The sequence below is a fragment of the Rhinatrema bivittatum genome, chromosome 10 (genome assembly GCF_901001135.1).
Source record: "Rhinatrema bivittatum chromosome 10, aRhiBiv1.1, whole genome shotgun sequence".
NCBI classification, from domain to species: Eukaryota; Metazoa; Chordata; class Amphibia; order Gymnophiona; family Rhinatrematidae; genus Rhinatrema; species Rhinatrema bivittatum.
Window position 1 is genome coordinate 60,374,991 of NC_042624.1, and position 19,451 is coordinate 60,394,441.

General features: G+C 43.9%; 1 protein-coding gene across 1 annotated transcript; it reads right to left on the minus strand.

Annotated features, from left to right (window-relative positions):
- Nucleotides 1-289: 289 nt before the first annotated feature.
- Nucleotides 290-17,337, minus strand: LOC115099793 (torsin-1A-interacting protein 2-like). Its single transcript, XM_029617642.1, has 4 exons — nucleotides 17,295-17,337; nucleotides 16,637-17,203; nucleotides 9,939-10,040; nucleotides 290-4,558 (listed from the first exon to the last, which is right to left on the minus strand). Exons 1-4 carry the CDS (start codon nucleotides 17,335-17,337, stop codon nucleotides 3,768-3,770), a joined length of 1,503 nt encoding a protein of 500 aa, XP_029473502.1. The 3' UTR covers nucleotides 290-3,767.
- Between the last annotated feature and the right edge of the window lie 2,114 nt (nucleotides 17,338-19,451).

Sequence of the window (19,451 nt, forward strand, 5' to 3'; positions counted from 1 at the left end):
CACCCAGCAATGCACAGTTTACACTGGCAATACACACAGATAAAGTTATTAACCAGAAAAAAACCCCATGCACATACAATCTGAAAACCATCCCTCACCTCCTCAGTGCTCACAACCTGGATCTGACAGCTGTGCTCTGAACGAATCAACTCAGCCATCACCAGGGAATTCACGATGCTCAAACCCATCCCTGGTGCTGTTTTTATCTCATGTTTGTCAATAGGAAAAGTGATGAACTGCAAAGGCGACGCCAGATGTGCATTTATTACACAAAGCAATTATGGCTGGATTCTATTAATATAATTTATTTTACTTCAAATGCGTGGAGATAAAAGGTCAACAACAATATATATTTATACTCAACGCAGTAATCAGAGCAGTCCATGGGGTAGGGAAGAGTCAGAGACAAATGGCAGGTTATTTTTGCTGTTATCTTTGTCTAATTTATCTATTTTTTGAACTGTATAGTTATATCCATCAAATGCCTGAAAAATGAAAGGGAAAGCGCTCTCTGACATGCAGATCTACTGCTTTAAAAAGCTGTATGGAGCTTGTGTGTGTCTCTCTCTCAGCAACGTTTATAAAAATTAAGATACAATAGTAAAAAGACCAAAATAGAATAGGAGGGCCTATACCCTCTCTGACTTTTTTTTTTTTTTTTTTTACACATTTTTGGTTCTGAGTCCAATTCCATCACCAAGAATAAACCCATTCGTCCCAAGGACTTTGAGCTCAGTGTATAGAATGTGTTCCTCCTGCTCTTTGGCATCTGAAGTCGTGTGGACAAAGGGTGAGACCATGCTCTAGCAGCAATATTTATAGGACAGTGATCTTGTCCCACATCAGATTAGTTCCTCAAACTGTCCGAAACTCCCAGCTTGTGGCTCTCCGCAGCAGGCCGTAAGTTATAAACCGGTACACAAACTCCATATTGTGCTCAGGGCTGGATTTACGATGTCGTCGCCCATAGGCAGTGCGCCATGGTAGTGCCCCTTTGAAGCTGTGCCAGCACATGGCCCTAAAGCAGGTAGAGGCGGACTCCTCTTTGGTCTGCATGTTTGGCGCCTTCAAAATTCGGCACCCTAGGCAGTTGCCTATCTTGCCTATGCCTAAAGCTGGGCCTGACTTTTATTTAGGGAAAGGCTCAAGCCTAATGTTTGGGTGAACAAGCCAGCCACGAGGCAGGTACAGCAGCAGCAATTTTAGCCTAGTAAGGCATTGGCTGTGTGCTCTTGGTGTTCAAACAGGGCTGTTTGTATCAGGATAGATTCTGTTTCCAAACAGAAGATCTATGTAGGGTTTCTTTACAAAAGGTTATGTTTAAAAAGGATGGAGCATAGAATCAATAAGTACTATTCTAAAGGGGCTTCTCACTCAAGGGCCACACAACAGGATCAATAAAAATGTACAGCCTTTATCACAAACTGATAATGCAGACTGTCACCAGCTGCAGGGTCTGCACCTCTCTCCGGGTCCTAACAAGCACTATAATAAAGGATCTTCATTGATCCTTATCAAGTACACCCCCTTCCTTTAGGCCAGATAACTGGGTGGATAAATGAACACAAATCTAATCCTCTTCTTTAAACTCTGATCTTGAATTCGGAAGCCCTATTTACAGGGGTTATATTGCATATAATATACACATCACATGGAAAACGTTAAGGCATGACAGATTCTAAAATCTGTTCTAAAATGTCATCAAAATATCTGCAAATATATGCAGATATTTTGCAGATCTTTAATGTCAATCTGATGGGGCTGAACTTCAATTTTTACACTTCATCAGGAAAAAATCTCGTGCATCTCCACAAGATACCAAAACATGAGGTGGTCAATATTCAGCATCGCAGCAACTTACCCAGCTAATTTTTATCCAGGCACAACTGTTAGCCAAATAAGTCAAAGGGGTTCGGTTTGTCCACATCCCAAACAGGCCTGCGCTAAACATCGATAAGACTGATCATCTTAAGTAGACTTCCCCGGCCAATGCCCCCGCCAGATTTAAATCTGATGGCACTAATATTCCTATTTCCCAACCAGTTCAGTACCTAGGGGTGTGACTCAATCATCTACCAATGTGGGCACAAATTCAATCAATCAATCAATCAATCAATCAATCGTGTGTGTGTGTGTGTGTGTGTGTGTGTGCATCCCTTTGCAACCCATGGATGTTGCGGAGCCTAAAGCCACTGTTGGAAGCTCAGGACTTTCAGACAGTGCTTCAAGCTCTTACTTTAACCGGTATCAGTAACTGCAGCTTGCTCACGATGTCGCTCCAGGGGTCTGTGGGATCATATAATACCTGCATTGTCGTCTCTTCACTGGCTACCTGTGCAACGGTGCGTGAAGTGTAATCTGGCCATGCTGACGCAGATTATCCTACGATTCTACCCCTTGACCTAAAGCAGTGCTATGCATTTACAAGCCATCATGTTTGTTGCGGTCTGAAAACAGAGGCCTCTCTTGGACGTTCCTTTCCCCAGCAATCGGGTTTCTTCTGCAGCAGGCCCTCTGTTTTGGAATTCCTTACCTGAGCAGATACAATCGCCGATGTCCTTTAAACTTTTTTTTTAAGTCCTTAAAATCCTTTTTTACTTAAGCGGGCTTTTGAAATGGTATCCCCTGATTAAGTTTAACACCTAGCTATGGCCTATGGTGCATCGTGTTGGCTCGTTTGCCTTACTTATATTTATACTGCGTACGCAGACTTTTGTGCTCTGCCATGAACAATTTGGATTGGTAGGAAACAGAAATTCTTTTAAATACATAAACTTAAGCTGGACAAACGCTCTGAATGTTCGCTCCTGTTTCTGTAGTGGTTCACAGTGACTGAACACGTTATATCTCCTCCCCAGCACCCAAGCAACGGGCTTGAACAATAAGAAATTCCTTGACAAAAGTCCAGCATTTGGCATGGGAGTCGGTTTAAACAGTAACCAGTGAAAAGGCACTTTTACAAGGCTCCCGAGACTCTAAGAGAACAAACAGTACAAATCATGGTTACACAGTGAGCAACTAAAATTACTCTGGCTGATGTTCTTGACCTAAATAATTAAAAAAAAAACAAAAGTAAAATCAGATCTATAAAATCAGAGTGTGTTAGTGAAAATATACACACTGTACCAGTGTTTAGAGGACAAGGCCAAGCCTAAGCTCTTAAGGCACAGACACAGGTATATCCTTATGATCTTATGTTAAAACACTTACAATCCGAAGGCCAATAGACAAGGCATCCAATTCCCCTTCAGTCATGAATGATTGGAAAGGAAAAAACTAATACAAGTCATTTTCCATCATTATGTAAACCAGCAACAAGAGACAGAAAAGTGCAAATTGTTCTAAAACCTGCCACTAATAAACCAAGTTTATAGAGTACTTCAGTACTGTGGAAATCCGAGGGGCTTGGCTTCTGAGACAGCTTTCATTTTCGCATCGATAAATACAAGACTACAGCTTCATGTAGGCTTTGAACCTGAGGCTTCTAGAATTTGTTCAAGTTAAGCAGAACCTGCCTTCAAATGTTTGATAATCCATTCCTGCTTCGTACATAGATCTTTTTTCCTGAGAGCTCTACTGGCTCTCTCCGCTCGTGTTTTCCTTAGTCCCGTTGGCTTCTGAAGAACAGAGGAGCCGCCAAAAGCTGATCCAGTTCCCTTTGTAACCCAACCCTGACTTTCCTCACACTAACGCAAGCTTCTCAATGAAGACGACAAGGATTTCCATAGATGTAAGTCGAGTGGCTTGCTGGTAAATGTACTTATTTTTTAACCGTGTCCAGATTTTTTTTTTGTCTCACAAGAACAACCGCTGGTTTCTATTGTTTCCACAGGCTGGACAGGCAGCACCACATGGGAGATGCGGCTCCACAGCCCGCTCAGTTTGTCCGTGTCCATGGAGTTATAAGAGCTTGGAGTGTTGGAGCTGGTAAATTTTGCCCACAGGAAATCCCGCACTTTCTCCTCGACATCCCGGATGCCAAGGTTGGGATCCAGCCTCTCATCTTCCAACAGTACAGTCAGCAATAGTGCTACGTCCTTAAAAGCTGCATTTTCATGGTCGCAGTACTTGTAAAAGATCAGAAGAGAGCCAGCAGGCAATGCCTCAAAGCGATGCACCACTGCCGCCTTCCCTCCCTCTTGGAAGCCAGAGCTCAATGCATGATCCACCTCCAGCTTTGCATCGTCACTGTCCAGTGCAGCTTTACTGGTTCCATCAATGCTGACAGTGACTGCATTGAGGGAGGAGGAGTAGGCCTCTGCGATCCCACTGGTCAGACATTTTAAGGTTTCTTCTCCCTCTTGTGCAGCTGTGAATATAAGCGTAGCGGGCTCCGAATGCTGGGAGGCATTGAGATGCCTATGAAGGATCTTGCGTCCCCTCTGCCACAGATGGTTGTTCTGGCTGGGAAAGCGACTCATCAGTTGGTCAAACTCAGACAGGAAGATTTCAGGAGCTGTTTTCTCTGGCACGTCAAGGGGCTGGGTAGACCAATAGCTAATAATGCAAACCCGAACCACAAATGCCACAATTATAGTCAGAACTGTAAAGATGATTCCTGTAAGGGGACATGAGAAAAAGGAAAGAAATTTGATATTAATCCAATAACCTGTTTGTCTCCTTATCATGATTCTGTTGAAACATACCTTGTTAATGACATCATTGTCAACTCTCGCCAAGTATTCCCCCTCCCCTTCCTGTACTCTCCATTTCCACCCCTCTCTCTCTCTCTGTATGGAACCCGAGCCCACCCTAGAGGAGAAACATTGATGGCAGCAGACAGCACTTTGACCCTCTCCCACTCTCCCATTCCGGAAGAGACCCTGGATCCCCTCACACACTGGCTCCAACTGGTCAAACAAGATGGCGGCCCTGCAATGTCTCCGGCACATCCTCCCTCCTCCCCTGCCAGGGCCTGAATAGCGCACTTTGAACTACATGGAGGAGGGAGGGTGGAACCAGAGTGAGAGAGGGGATTGGGTGGAGGGAGAGTGAGGGGATCAAAGAGGTTTTGGAAGGGGAACTAAGGGAAAGAGGGATTTATTTATTTATTTATTTAAGGCTTTCCTTTACAGACATTCGTCAGACACATCATGCCGGTTTACAATGCAAAAAACAGGGAGAAGTAGAAAGAGAAATCAGTTACAAAAAATATGGATCCGCAGAATGGGAGAAGTGAGCGTGCAAAGGATAGAGATAGAGTGCTAGATGCATGGAGAGGCAGGGATAGATACATACTGTAAATAATACTCTATGCTTAGGGCCAGGGACACAAGAACACTTAGACTCAGTAAAAGGTATAAAGTATTTTTATTAGGCAATATAAGTGTTCTTGGGAGATGCTGGATACTGGGTGCCCTTAGTCTTACAAACTGACCAGCATCTCGTTGGATACAGGAAGTGACCCTTCTTTTATAGATAAACATATGCTATTGTAGAAGCTTCTAGACTTACGTGACTGCCCAGAGAATCATTTACAGAGTCACATCATGCTGTTGACATGACAACCTATCCCTGAACTGCCCTGACCAGTCTTCCCAGTCGTAGCCCATTTGCCCTCACTCTCCAAATTATCCTTTGTTCTGTTAATTATCTTGTCCAGTGAGATTTTAACAGAATAGTGCCTGAAGCTCCAGCCGTTGGTTTCTTCTTTGTGACCCAATGAATATGCCTCACCTTTCTGGTGCCAGCTTGTCTACCTGTTCAGGGACATTCTGCAAGTCATGCTCAGAAAGTCACTCAGAGTTCATTCAGCCCAGGCAGGCTAAAGAATAGCAGAGGCTTCTGGGGATTTTCCTTCTCCATGTTGGTTTTGTGTTCAGGCATACTTCTCAATACGTAGGACATCATAAATAACTAACAAACTAAGACAGCATTTTACAACAGCAGTAGCTCAATTACGCACTTCCTATACTTCACAGTATTTCCCTGTCCTTGGATGGGCTTTTACTACTAGGATGAAAATAGTGGATGCAGGGCCGGCTCGGTGGGAAGGGCTGTGAGCTGCCATGTGGAGGGTTTGATTCCTGGGACAGGCTTCTTCTCCCTGGGCCAGCTGCAGAGACAGAGTGCCTCAGGGGAAGGGGGGGGGGTCACCGTCATTATACAATGGTGATAACTAGTGACTACAGTTTGGGCCCAATGATTTCAGGGTTCTGAAAGGAGCCCTGATGTGTGGCCCCCCTCCAATCAAGGATTGTCACTACAATGATTGGATTAAGTGTGTTGGGAGAGGAATATACAATGAAAGAAAATCCCAGGTGAATGAAGGCTCATTGCACTTATGGCTCTAGCTGAGTTGGAAGCCCACAGGACACTGTCTGACCAAAAAAACAAACAAACAAATAGGTCTCTACTCAAAGGTCAGTGATCTGCCAGGATAGGCAGGAGACCTGGTTGATTCTGAAGGGGAGTTCCTCTTCCTCTGTTTGGTCAGGGTTGGGATTCAAGCAGAAGCAGTCCACAAGCCTACACAATGGGCAGAGCCAAGCACTGTGGCCATGGTAACCCTTAGGAATCAGCAGCCCACACTCAGCCACTGCAGGTCATGGCAGAGAAAATGCTGCCACCATAGATATCTCATGACTCCCTTATGGAAGTTCAATGGGAGGGAGGAAGGAAAGCAGTTCTGTAAACAAGGATAAAACAGTAAACCAGAGAAACACCCAGGCTATAGGAATCCACCCCCCAGGCTACTTTAGCAGTCTAAGTGTCCTGCATGTGATGTTACCAAGGCTTAAGAGACACAGATTTATAAGATGCAACTGTACCATATTAATCTGGAGCAAAGTCATCAATATCAGAAAAAAAAAAAAAAGGCTCCAATCATCTCTCTTTTCCCCTTCTTCTCTCCTCCCAATCTATGGGAATAAGAACTATTTCACATAGGAATTTTTGGTTGGTGGGAAGCAAAACCCAATTGTCTACCTGTTCAGGGACATTCTGCAAGTCATGCTCAGAAAGTCCAGACTATTCTGAATACTTTAGTATTCTGTCACTAAATTCCAGGGTAGAGCCTGCCCTGTAGCACCACACTACTTCAGAACTGCCCCATCTATTCTCAACCCCCAATGTACACATCCCTCTGCAAAGGCACTTCCACCCTAATTAGAAGCATCCCCTGATATTTACAACTCTGCCAATAAACCTCAGCCCTCAACCATAACCCCCCCCCCCTTTTACTCTACTATTGGGTCTTTCAAAGTTGTGTCAAAATCTCAGTACTAATTCGAAGCATTACTTTCTATTCCACTGCTAGATGAAATGCCCTTCAAAAATGGCAGGTTTGGAGGAAGTGACATCAGCTGTCCAATATGGCTGCTTGAAGCTTTTGCTCTGCATGGCTCAGCATTAAAAAGTGACTTTTCTATTTGCTTACGTACTCTGTGCCCTGATTTTTGGGTGCTGTTGCTCCCAGCACTATGGCGGCTCAGCGAAGAACTGTGGGCTTGAAAGAAACTGAAGGAAGTCGAGCTCGGTGAGGCTGGTGAAATGGCGCGCAAACAAGCACCTGCTGCGAGTGCCGAGGTGCACAATGGCTCAGCAGGATCGTCAAGAGCTGAATTTTTGGCTTGGTTCAAAGATTTAAAAACAGATATTGCGGCCATTAAGAAGGACATTCAAGACGCAGTCGGGGAATTGCACCGTGATGTCGAGGATTTGGGCCTGAGAGTAGTGGAACTTGAGCACAAGATGGAGGAGCTTTCGGAAGCTGTGACGCAGCATTCTAAAACTACCCAACAGCTAAAGCATCTGTCGGAGGAGCTTACCAATAAAATAGAAGAGCTAGAACATGGATCAGGCAGGAACAACATTCGGATCAGATGGGTTCCTGAAGAAGAGGGTTCTACCGATTATGGAATTCTTGCTCAGGACATTTGCAAGACATTCGTGAACTTTGATTCTGCAACTTCTCCCACGACTGAAGTTAAGGTAGACCGGGCTCACATATCTCTGGGCAGAGTAATAAACAATAAACCTAGAGATATATCATAGCCTGCCTGCATGATTTTCCTATCAAGGACATGATAATGCAAAAAGCAAGGAATATGGGGACCATCTCCTGGAAAGGGGCACAGCTTCAAATATTTAATGACGTCTCTGTCATTACTCTGCAACGTCATCAGCATATGAAGCACATCCCTGACTCTCTTAGGGCTGGTAACATTAGATAGAAATGACTGTATCCTTTTGGAATTTCTTTCACTATCAGTGGCCAATCTTTTTACTGCCCATATGCCGGAGGCTGCGGAGAAGTTTCAATGCCAGAAGAGTATTGACATTAAGGTATCTAAAATGGCTGAAAGCGCTGGCCCCCAAAGAGATGTGGCAACGGTGGCAAGCGCTTGAGGAGGAATTCACGCGGAGATATCCCTGCCAGTGCTTCGGGAACTTGACTCTTCTTCTGGTTCTCAAATTTTTTGTGTTTTACTTCTCCACAGATGCCTTTCAGGAGAATGTTTCTCTGTGCCAGTATTATTTTATTGCTGCTGTATACATACTTATTCTATTAGCATAGCCACCGTTTAAGGTTGTGACTAAGCCATAATAGGAGGCGTCATTCCTCTTAGATTGTGTGATGCTTTGGGTATCTGTAACAAGATGCCCGAATGGGAGGTAGGCAGACCTGCACCGTACTAAACACACACACTATGATACAAGATACGAGATATACAGTAATGAAAATATGGCTTTATTTACAGCACACATACTTCATTTCCCGTGACTATAATACATACCAAATCAGCATCCTGCCACTCATCAGGTCAGGGAACCCCCAGTGCGACCGAAAAACAGGAGCACACAGCTAATCAGCATCCTGCCACTCATCAGGTCAGGGAACCCCAGTGCGACCGAAAAACAGCATCAGGTCAGGGAACCCCCAGTGCGACCGAAAAACAGGAGCACACAGCTTCAACGGGAAAGATCCTGCGCCACTCGTCAGTGCACAGGTGAGGCTCCAAGTTCCCACCGGAGGACCCTGAACTTTTATAGGGCTTTGTAAACAAGTGTGTGTACGTAGATGAGCCAGCACCTGGGTCTGGAAACATTTCTGTAGGGCTGCTGGCCAGGCATTCCTCTTCCTGTTGAATCAGGTCCCAGGCACAGACAAGCTACTCTCCCCCACAACCACTTGGGTAAGCCCTACTGATAAACAACTTTTAGCTTAAAATACAAGTCCCCAGCTTAAAACGTAACAGGACAGCATAATGTTTGTTCTGAGAGCATTTTTTTTTTAACCCATCGTATTACAGTATCACACATTTCCTTATTTATGGGATGGGGGAAGGGCTCCGTGGGTGGTTCACGTTTTGTGATTATCTGCCGAGTGGGATGGGCTGAATTACTATCATAGTCTTTTAGTCAATAATGGCTGACATTACTGTTGTATCTTTAAATGTGAAAGGGCTCAATATGCCCCGGAAGCAGCAACTTTTATTTGAGGAGGCAAAAACCAGGCAAGCTTCTATGATTTCTAAAAAGACTTAAAAGCTGAAATCTTGGCCTGCAAAAAAGATAGGGAGGGGGGTACATAAGCACTCAGGGCTAAGATTGATTCGGTTCTGGTGACACTAATAAACACATATGCATCCAATGTTGATCAGGGGATTTTTTTTGTAAAACTTGAAACTGATTTGACCGATTTTATTCAAGGTCATATGTTGGTGGCAGGGGGGGGGACGGGACTTCAATCTCTCATCCAATCCAATTCTTGATAATAATCCCACGCCTAGGGATGGGTTAAAATCCCAGAGAACTAGACAAATATTTTCAGGAATCATGGGGATTACAGGATATTTAGAGGGTGCTGAACCCCTTGGGGAAAAAGACTAAACCTTCTACTCTCGAGTACATGGCTCTTACTCTAGGACTGATTTGCTGCTTGGAGATAACTTTTTGGTTCAAGGGTGTCAGTTAGCTGATATTGGTTCAATTACCTGGACGGATCATGGCCCAGTATTTGGAACTTTGGATCTCTTGCAGACTGAGGAGGGACAGAAGTACTGGCGGTTGAATGATTTGTTGTTCGCAGACAGACTCTGTGAGGAAATAAGAGAAGATATTAAAGAATACTTTCAACTTAATGACTCAGGTGATGTAACAATCCAGCCCCTTTGGGATTGCTTTAAGGCTGTACGCCGCGGTAAATTTCTCTCTGAAGCGGTAGCAGCCAGAAAGCCTACTCAAAGGGAAGAGCTGAATTAATCTATTAAACAATTGGAGTAGCATCATAAAAAGTTTGGTGGAGTGAAAACTCAGAGAGTTGGATGAAAAACGGGCTCGCTTGTGCTCCATTATCTGCAGTGCCATATAATATATATTGCATGGGTTGCGTCAGGTTGTTTTTTTTTTTTTGGAAGACGGCAATAAACCTAGCAAGTTGCTAGCCTGGCAGCTAAAAAGACAATTGTCCCAAAGTCAAATTTTGAAGATCAAAGATGGGCAGGGAGCAGTAGTTTATGATAACACCCTCTTACGGGATAGGTTTGCCCAATTTCATAAAGACTTGTATGCATGTGAGAGTTCCATACTAGATTCTGACATCAATGCATACTTGGGTGAGGTTCAATTACCAGTTTTGTCACAGGAAATATTGCAGAAGCTAGATGGGGAGATTTTCCAGGCGGAAATATTTGCTGCCATATCATCTCTTAAAACCAATAAAACCCCTGGCTTGGATGGTTATTCAGGCCTTTTTTTTTTTTCTTAATAAGAAATTTAGAGATCTATTGATTTCCCCCCCCGCAACATCTATATAATAAGTTACTGACTAATCCCTCGCTGCCTCCTACCTTGGAGCTGGCGGGAATCATGGTTTTGCCCAAACCTGGGAAAGATAGTTCTTTATGTGGCTCCTATAGGCCTATATCACTTCTGAATTTGGATTTGAAAATTTTGACGGGGCGGTTGAGTACTGTATTATCTGGTTTGGTACATGTAGATCAGTCGGGTTTTATACCAGACAGTTAAGTGGCGGACAATATCCGTAAAATTTTGAACCTGATTTGGCATGCCAGAGAGGGGAAGATACCAGCAGTCCTATTAGCCATAGATGCGGAAAAGGCATTTGACCGTGTCCACTGGGTATTTATGTTTAAAGCTCTGCAGAAGATTGGATTAGGCTGTAATTTTTTGACCTGGCTGAAAGCTATGTATTCTTCTCCCAAGGCCTGCATAAAGGTAAATGGGTCTTATTTAAATGTGTTTGATTTAGGTAGGGGTACTCGGCAGGGGTGTCTGCTCTCACTCTTATTATTCACCTTGGTCATGGAACCTTTAGTGGGGATGATTTGGGGTATCCCTGTTGGACATGCTCAGTTTAAAACCTCTCTATTCAAGAACAATATTTTGTTTACTGTTTCGCATCCCCATCTTTCCCTGCCTGTTTTAATTCAAGAATTAAATAGATTCAGTAAAGTTTCTGGCTTCAAGGTTAATATGGGCAAGTCAGAACTACTGAATATTTCTCTTGATAATTTACAATTGGGGCATTTGCAAAAGAATTTTTAAGTGGAATACAGGTGGGAGCGGACTGGAAGCAATTATTTGCTATAAATTACCACCCATTGCTTGAGAGGACTTTTAAAGATTTGGATATTTGGTCTCCCTATAATTTTTCATGGCTGGGCCAAATATCTGTTATTAAAATGACTATTTTGCCAAAGTGGCTTTATTTCTTTCAAACCCTCCCTCTAGTGAGGTTCCCCATGTTTTTTTGCAATCACTCCATAGGAAAGTTTTCCAATTTTTCTGGAAAAGGTGACCAGCTAGGGTGACTAAGAGGGTGCTATATCTGTCTAAACTTCAGGGTGGGCTCACTGTCCCCGATTTTGCAAAATATTATGTTGCGGCACAACTGAAAGCTGTTTATGACTGGTCCTCTCGGTCTGCCCATAAGCAATGGGTTTATATAGAGCAGGCTAATTCACAGCAGGGTTCTTTATATTTTAGAATCTGGGTCCTGCCAAAAAGGGAGAGGGGTTTCACTAGCCCCAATCCTTTCTCTATGATTACTCTGAAGATATGGAGGCAATGGAGGAGGCAGTTGACGAGTAATCAACATTTTTCTCCGCTATCACCCTTGGGCTTCTCTATAAGGGGGTTCATTATTTATCTGGTTCTATATCTGATTTTTCACAATGGGTCCAGAAGGGGATATGGTATTGCGGTTAACTATTTCATGATTCTAAACATATCTTTTGCTGATTTGAAATTGCAATTTGGACTTTTGGATTCTGATTATTACTGGGGGTTTTTTTGGTTTTTGTTTTCATTTTTTATTTATTGAATTTTTGTTTTCAAGCAGATATTACACAGGTGTACAATCACTGATACTTAGTAAATAACTTCCAAGATTAATTTAGCTTTACATTCTGTGAAAAAACGCACATTTGACACTAGTAATTACAGAGCCTGGCTAATAAAAAAAGAGCGGTAATTAACAAAATACATTGAACTAATATTGTGTCTAAACCATATTAATTATCAATTCCTCCCAACAACTAAGGCTAGGATGGGATTAGGACTCTAGGTATGTACGTAGTTGTTCTGGATAATTAAATACATACCTTGTATTCTGATGTAAAAGAACACATTTACAAGGAAATTGTAATATGAATTTAGCTCCTCTTTGTATAACCTTTTCTCTCATTGTCAAAAACTATTTTCTCCTTAATTGTGTATCAAGGGAAACATCAGGAAAAATTCTAATTGGATAGCCATGAAAAAGAAGGTTCTGAGATTTAAAATATAGTTTAAGAATCAGATCCCGTTGAGAAACTTCTGCAAATTGGACAATCAAAGTGGCACGGGTTTTAATTTCCATATCAGATGATTTCTCAAGAAGTTCTGACAAATTGGTATCATCTTTCTGATCTTCCTGCTGCTGTTCAGGTAAATCACCCCTTGCAGCTCTTTGAGTAATATAATATATCCTTGAGATTATAGGTAATGTTGTATCAGAGTATTTCAAAACTTTTACCAAATAACTTCTAAATAATTCTCTAGGAGACAATAAATGGGTCCTAGGAAAATTTAGGATTCTTAAATTGACTCTCCTTATTTGGTTTTCCAATTGCTCCAATTTGTTTAAATGCATTTTATCTGATTTTATTAAATTTAATTGAACTTTTTCCATCTCATGAGTTTTAGAGTCTAGATTTTTAACTGATCCTTCTAACTTTTCAACTCTTGTTTGTAAGATTTTATTATTACTCACCCCTTCTTGAACCAATTTAGTTAAATCACTAATTGATTTTTGCATTGCAAAAATCATAGCCCCAATTTCTTCCAAGGTATACTTAGTGGGTACTATTACAGGTGTCACCACCACTACCCCCCCTTTGTCCTTCTTCCATCCCTCCTGCCTTAGGGTCCAAAACGGTACTATATTCCTGATTTTGATTTTCTAAAACTTGATTATCAGGGGATAACAAAGACACCAAGTTCAGGTTGGGATCCTCGAGTAGTAACTCTCCTCCTCCTCTTCCCGTTGGTGGTTCCAGTGTTAAGGGAGCACCAGGGCTTAGAGATGTTTCATAAGTCAAGGAGTTAAGTCCCTGCTCCTGGACTATCTCTCCAGCGACTTCTGCTCCTGGTGTTATTGCTATGGTTCTACAGAACAAATCTTGAATCCGTGGCTGATTGTTACCTACAACCGGTGTTGAGGTAACCGTCTTCCCCTCCCTCTTAGTATGTGGCATTACACAGAGGAAAGGGAACCACGATAAGATAAAAGAAATTGTACCTCATAGACAAGAAGGATCCTTCGGAGACACAATGTCAATTAGCCAGGGTCCATTGACTGCTGCTTCCAAATCACCAAAACTCTTCCAGTTTCTCGCTAAATCTCCAACGTACTCCAACAAACTCCGGCAAGCTCCGGCGGCGCACGGCTTTGGCGACACGCCGTTCAGACGCCAGTCTTATGGGCGTCTTAATGGGCTCCTCCCTCTGACGTCAGAAACCAGAAGGGAATCCAAAGAAGCACCATCAGTTTCATAGCCCGCAGGCTTCAAGCAGAAAGCGAAGAAACAGTCCAACGAGGAAAGAAACTCACAAAAGCCCACAGGCTAGCAGGTAAGCAATGAAGAAAGACAGCAGCAGTAACACTCCTCTCAGACACCGGTCTTATGGGCGTCTTAATGGGCGCCTCCCTCTGACGTCAGAAACCAGAAGGGAATCCAAAGAAGCACCGTCAGTTTCACAGCCCGCAGGCTTCAAGCAGAAATCGAAGAAACAGTCCGAGGAAAGAAACTCACAAAAGCCCACAGGCTAGCAGGTAAGCAATGAAGAAAGGCAGCAGCCTATTACTGTTATATACAATTAGCACACTGCTTCTCTCAATTGTCTCGTCGGGATCAAGTGGCTATGTCCCTTCCTGATTTTGAGGACCTATGTTTTTTCACATCATGGAGTGAAGGAGTAGTCTAGTGATTAGAGCAGCGGGTTACGAACCAGGAGACCAGGGTTCGAGTCCAAGTTCTCTCTCATCTGCAGTGTAGAAACTAATTATAAAATTTTATATCGCTGATACCTTACTCCCCTTAAGATGCATAAGCTTTTTCCTTCTTACTCTGACCAGTGCTGGAGACTTTGTGGGATGGTGGGCTCCTTTTATCATGTTTGGTAGACTTATCCAAAATTACTTCCTTTTTGGAAATGGATTGCATCCACATTATGTGAAATGACATTGTTGACCATCATGTTTGATTCTAAAATTTATCTTCTCTCACAATAACCATCTGGTTGGGCCTTTGCAGTAAGAAGTTTAATAAATCACGTGTTGTGTGTAGCTCTACAGGATCTGGCAGCTCACTGGAAGCAGATGAAGGTGCCTTCTCCTACGACGTTTCTTTGCAGGATGTGGGCTTTTCATTATTTGTCCTATCTCTCTGCTGTTAGGAAGGACAAGGTGTCTACATATATCTTGATTTGGGAACCTTTTCTCCAGTGGGCCCGACGACTCCCTTAATATAGTCCCTTGGCTTTCTTTTTTCGATGGCAGCGTTAATTTCATTTATGTATTTTTATTTTATAGTACACATTTATTTTTTTGATGCTTGTTTTTATCTTGGCCAAGACACTTAAATGATTTCTATTTTTATTTATTCATATTTGTACCAAACTTGTTCATTTACTTTGAATTGGTTGTTAACCTTGCTTGCTCTAGGGAGGTAAAGTCTGGGGGATTTAATTTTATAAAAATGTTTCTGGAGTATTTTTTCATTGTTCTGTATTTTCACACATCTGTTGTTTGTTTTTGGTGACTAGAAGATGTTGTATATTACTACTGCTAATCTTAATAAAACTTAAATATAAAAAAAAAGTGGCAGGTTTTCACTTTAAGCTGTACTTAGGGACCTTCATTTTTGGTTCTTTATTTTTCCCAGGAATTTATCAGGGTTTATTATGACAAGAAAAAAAAAAAAACAGGAGAAAATCATTTTTAAAAATGGCCTCAAATTTTATCAGGTAAGTATCAGGGTTTATTTTGGTGGACAGAAGCCAGGACAATAAAATATTAAGCAGATTCTCCCACCCATACATCCAGCAGCATCCCCATCTCTACCCCCATCTCCTGCCTAGCATGCCCCCCCCCCCCCACCCAAAGTGTCTCCCTCTCCAGCCACTCCACACTAAAACAGCATTCATCCTTACCAGTGGTGGCTGCAGGCTTCTCCTCTCTCCATCAACAGCTTACCAATGCTCCCATGCTCTGCAGCACTGCACGTCTGCTTTTGTGCAGGGCCAGGGAGCCTGCCGGGAAGTGCTCCAAATGCATTCGTGGCACCAGACAGCAGGCACTTGGCTGCTTGAGGGGTAAGGAAGTGGGACCTGAAGCACAGCATGGGAAGCAGTGGAGGGTGAGCACTTTCACTGGTAGGGAGTAGGATTTGAAACAGCATGCATTTTGGCCCGCAGTGGCTGGAGTCCTTGAAACGTTGCATCTACAGCTCTGGAGCAGCTTTTTAATCAGCCTAAAAGTAGGGTGAATATCAGATTAAACTGATTGTCACCTTTAGAAAATTAAGAGAATTTTTGGCTGATAATCTATTTATACTGAAAACGAAGGACCCTAGCTGTACTTTACTTTCCACTGCTGTACACAACACTAAACCAGACTGTTTTGTAGATGTCACCTGCCCTAATACTAAGAGCTTTACCTATATTGCTAGGTGGAGTCCTGGGCACTGGACTGGGCTGAGCTGGGTATTGACAGAAGACATGACTGGAGTTGTTCAGCTGGGAGGATGCTGCAGCTGGACAGCAGAGCTGCTCAATGGGGCCGCCACTTACCTGCTCTCAGTTCTTGGCAATGACATATTTGGCGGGTGGCTGAGGGGCATTGTCCCTACGATAGCAGAAGTAGGTTGTCATGCCTGCCTTGTCAGGGGCTATGAGTGTTCATTCACCAAGCTGGGGGGGGGGGGGGGGGGGGGAAGGACCTTGCTCTCTCTCCCCTCCCCACCACCACCACTCAGCCGAGCAGTGAAGAGGCAGAGCTTCAGTTGGAGCCTGTCACTGCCACAGAAATACAATTCAGTCCTGACCTCATTCTAACCTCCTGGTGACTGAAGGCTTTACTTATTAGTTAAAAAAATATTACAGAAGTAAAGAGAATAAAGATACTCACCATGGGTTGTGGGCTGCTCCGTGCCCCGGCTCTCGCCGGCTGGGGGCTGCTCCGTGCCCCGGCTCTCGCCGCCTGGGGGCTGCTTCGTGCCCCAGCTCTCACCGGCTGGGGGCTGCTCTGTGCCCCGGCTCTCACCGGCTGGGGACTGCTCCGTGCCCCGGCTCTCGCCGCCTGGGGGCTGCTTCGTGCCCCAGCTCTCACCGGCTGGGGGCTGCTCCGTGCCCCAGCTCTCACCGGCTGGGGGCTGCTCCGTGCCCCGGCTCTCGCCGCCTGGGGGCTGCTCCGTGCCCCAGCTCTCACCGGCTGGGGGCTGCTCCGTGCCCCGGCTCTCACCGGCTGAGGGCTGCTCCGTGCCCCGGCTCTCGCCGGCTGGGGACTTCTCCGTGCCCCGGCTCTCGCCGGCTGGGGACTGCTCCGTGCCCCGGCTCTCGCCGGCTGGGGACTGCTCCGTGCCCCGGCTCTCGCCGGCTGGGGACTGCTCCGTGCCCCGGCTCTCGCCGGCTGGGGACTGCTCCGTGCCCCGGCTCTCGCCGGCTGAGGGCTGCTCCGTGCCCCGGCTCTCGCCGGCTGGGGGCAAGGTTGTAGAATGTAAATTCCCTTTCTCTGGTATGTAGAAATCTTCTGTGTTTATTTTGGGCGAATCTGCCACCTCTCCTACCGAGGGATACTTTGTTTTCCATGTTGGTGTCTTTCAGGTACATTGTGCATTTCTTGGATTGAGGGATCAAGTGTCTCTAGTTTTATAGGGTCTTCCAGGAAACTGCCAGGTGCTTGAGTTGGGTGACTATCATCAATTTTCATGCTCTGAATAGAAGTGTCTTCCATTCCTTGAACTAGATAACCATCTTTGTTTCTGTGCAGGACGGTCCCAGATATGGCTTCTGTCTTTTGGGTAAGTGCACCCTCAATCCCTCTTTCATGGGTTATCTTGCATGCAGTTTCTGTCTGTGGGGAAGGAAGATTTTCAGTCTCTCTGTCTTGGGTAGTTCTAGCGATCACTTCTTTCTCTTGGTCTGCGACTCCCTCACCCTCTCTGTTTTGGGTATCTCTAGCAATCTTTTCCTTTTCTTGGTGCAAGAGACCCTCATTTTCCTTGCCCTGGACAGTCCTAATCACAGTTTTCTTCTCTTCAGCTGAGGGATCTATGTTGTGGGTAGACATAGTCAAGTTTTCTCTCTCTTGATCTTCGATAGCCTCAGTCTTCCTTCTCTGACTTGTCATCGATGTATCTTCCATCTCCTGTAAGAGAAAGCTGTCTTTACATCTATTGCCGGCACTTGCTGTCCTTAGAAGAACATAAGGAGAGGAAATACACAAACCTTTTGCTACTTGGTTTCCTAGAATTATTATATTCTAATTATGACACATTTGACTTTTAAAACAAATGCATATTTGCACAGCAATGAAATACAAACAAATTTCTAACACATGGGTAGGCATTTCTGGTCATGGAGTGTCACAAACAGGTATGGTTTTGAAGGTATCCACAATGAATATGCAGAGGGTAGATTTGCATGCACTGTCTCCACTGTATGCAAATATATCTCATGCATATTCACTGTGAATGTCCTCAAAATTATACCTGTTTGTGGCACTGCAGGACCAGAGTTGCCTACCACTGTCCTAACATACAGAAAGTTCACAAATACTGTAAAAGGCTTGCTGACGTAACATCATATATCAAGCATAAGTTAATCAAGTTTCCGACCGTGAGCAGGTAGAAGATAGGAAAGGCTAAGGTCTCTCTCACCTGAGATGGACTGTGTAACTGCATTTATAATTTGAAATCGCACAATGACGATTCAAGGGCTGGTTTGATACCCAATTTCTATTTCTTCTTTAATATTCACAGAGGCAGATGCAGTATTGGCGCGCGGAAAACGGGCGCTCATGTTTAAGTGCCTGCTCTAACATGCGCTGATGACCTCTCCGGGGCACCCGTTATATTTAAATGGTTGCCGTGGTAAAAAGGAGGCACTAGGAGAAATTGTGCACCTCTAGCGCCTCCTTGGCAGTGGTGCCCAGGAGAGGTGGCTGTCAGTGGGTTAGGAAAACAGACGCTCAATTTTAGAGCAGCCCTTTTTCTAACTTTTTTTTTTTTTGGGTTCTCCTTTTTAGGTTCCTTTGACTTAATATCGCCCTGATATTAACTTGGAGGAATAATAGAAAATGAGAAGCTACTAGTTACCTGATAATTTTCTTTTCTTTAGAACAGTCAGATGAATCCAGAACAACTGGGCTATGCACGCCTACCAGAAGATGGAGACGGAGCAAACTGATATCACAGTATATATACCCCTGCAATTACATCAGCCTGCCAGTATCCTCTTCAAAAGCAACTGTGGACAGACTAGCAAAAAAACTTGATTAAAAACAGGTAATTATGTCAATACTTGGCCGACAGGCAACACTGAGCTCACACAAGAATGTAATAACCTTAGTCTAGGGACTGGACTAATACTTACCAGTAATCCCTGTAATACATAGTCACACAGGAGGACCATACTATAATCATTCGGCAGCCAAGGGAAGGAAGCTGGATTCATCTGACTGTCCTAAAGAAAAGGAAAATATCAGATAAGCAGTAATTTCTCATTTCTTAGTGTCCAGTCAGATGAATCCAGAAAAAGTGGGATGTAAGAACATAAGAAGAACATAAGAAAATGCCATTCTGGGTCAGACCAAGGGTCCATCAAGCCCAGCATCCTGCTTCCAACAGTGGCCAATCCAGGCCATAAGAACCTGGCAAGTACCCAAGCTGCATATAATTTTGTTACTAGCTCCTGTATATAATTTAGTTACTAGTTCTTGTTAT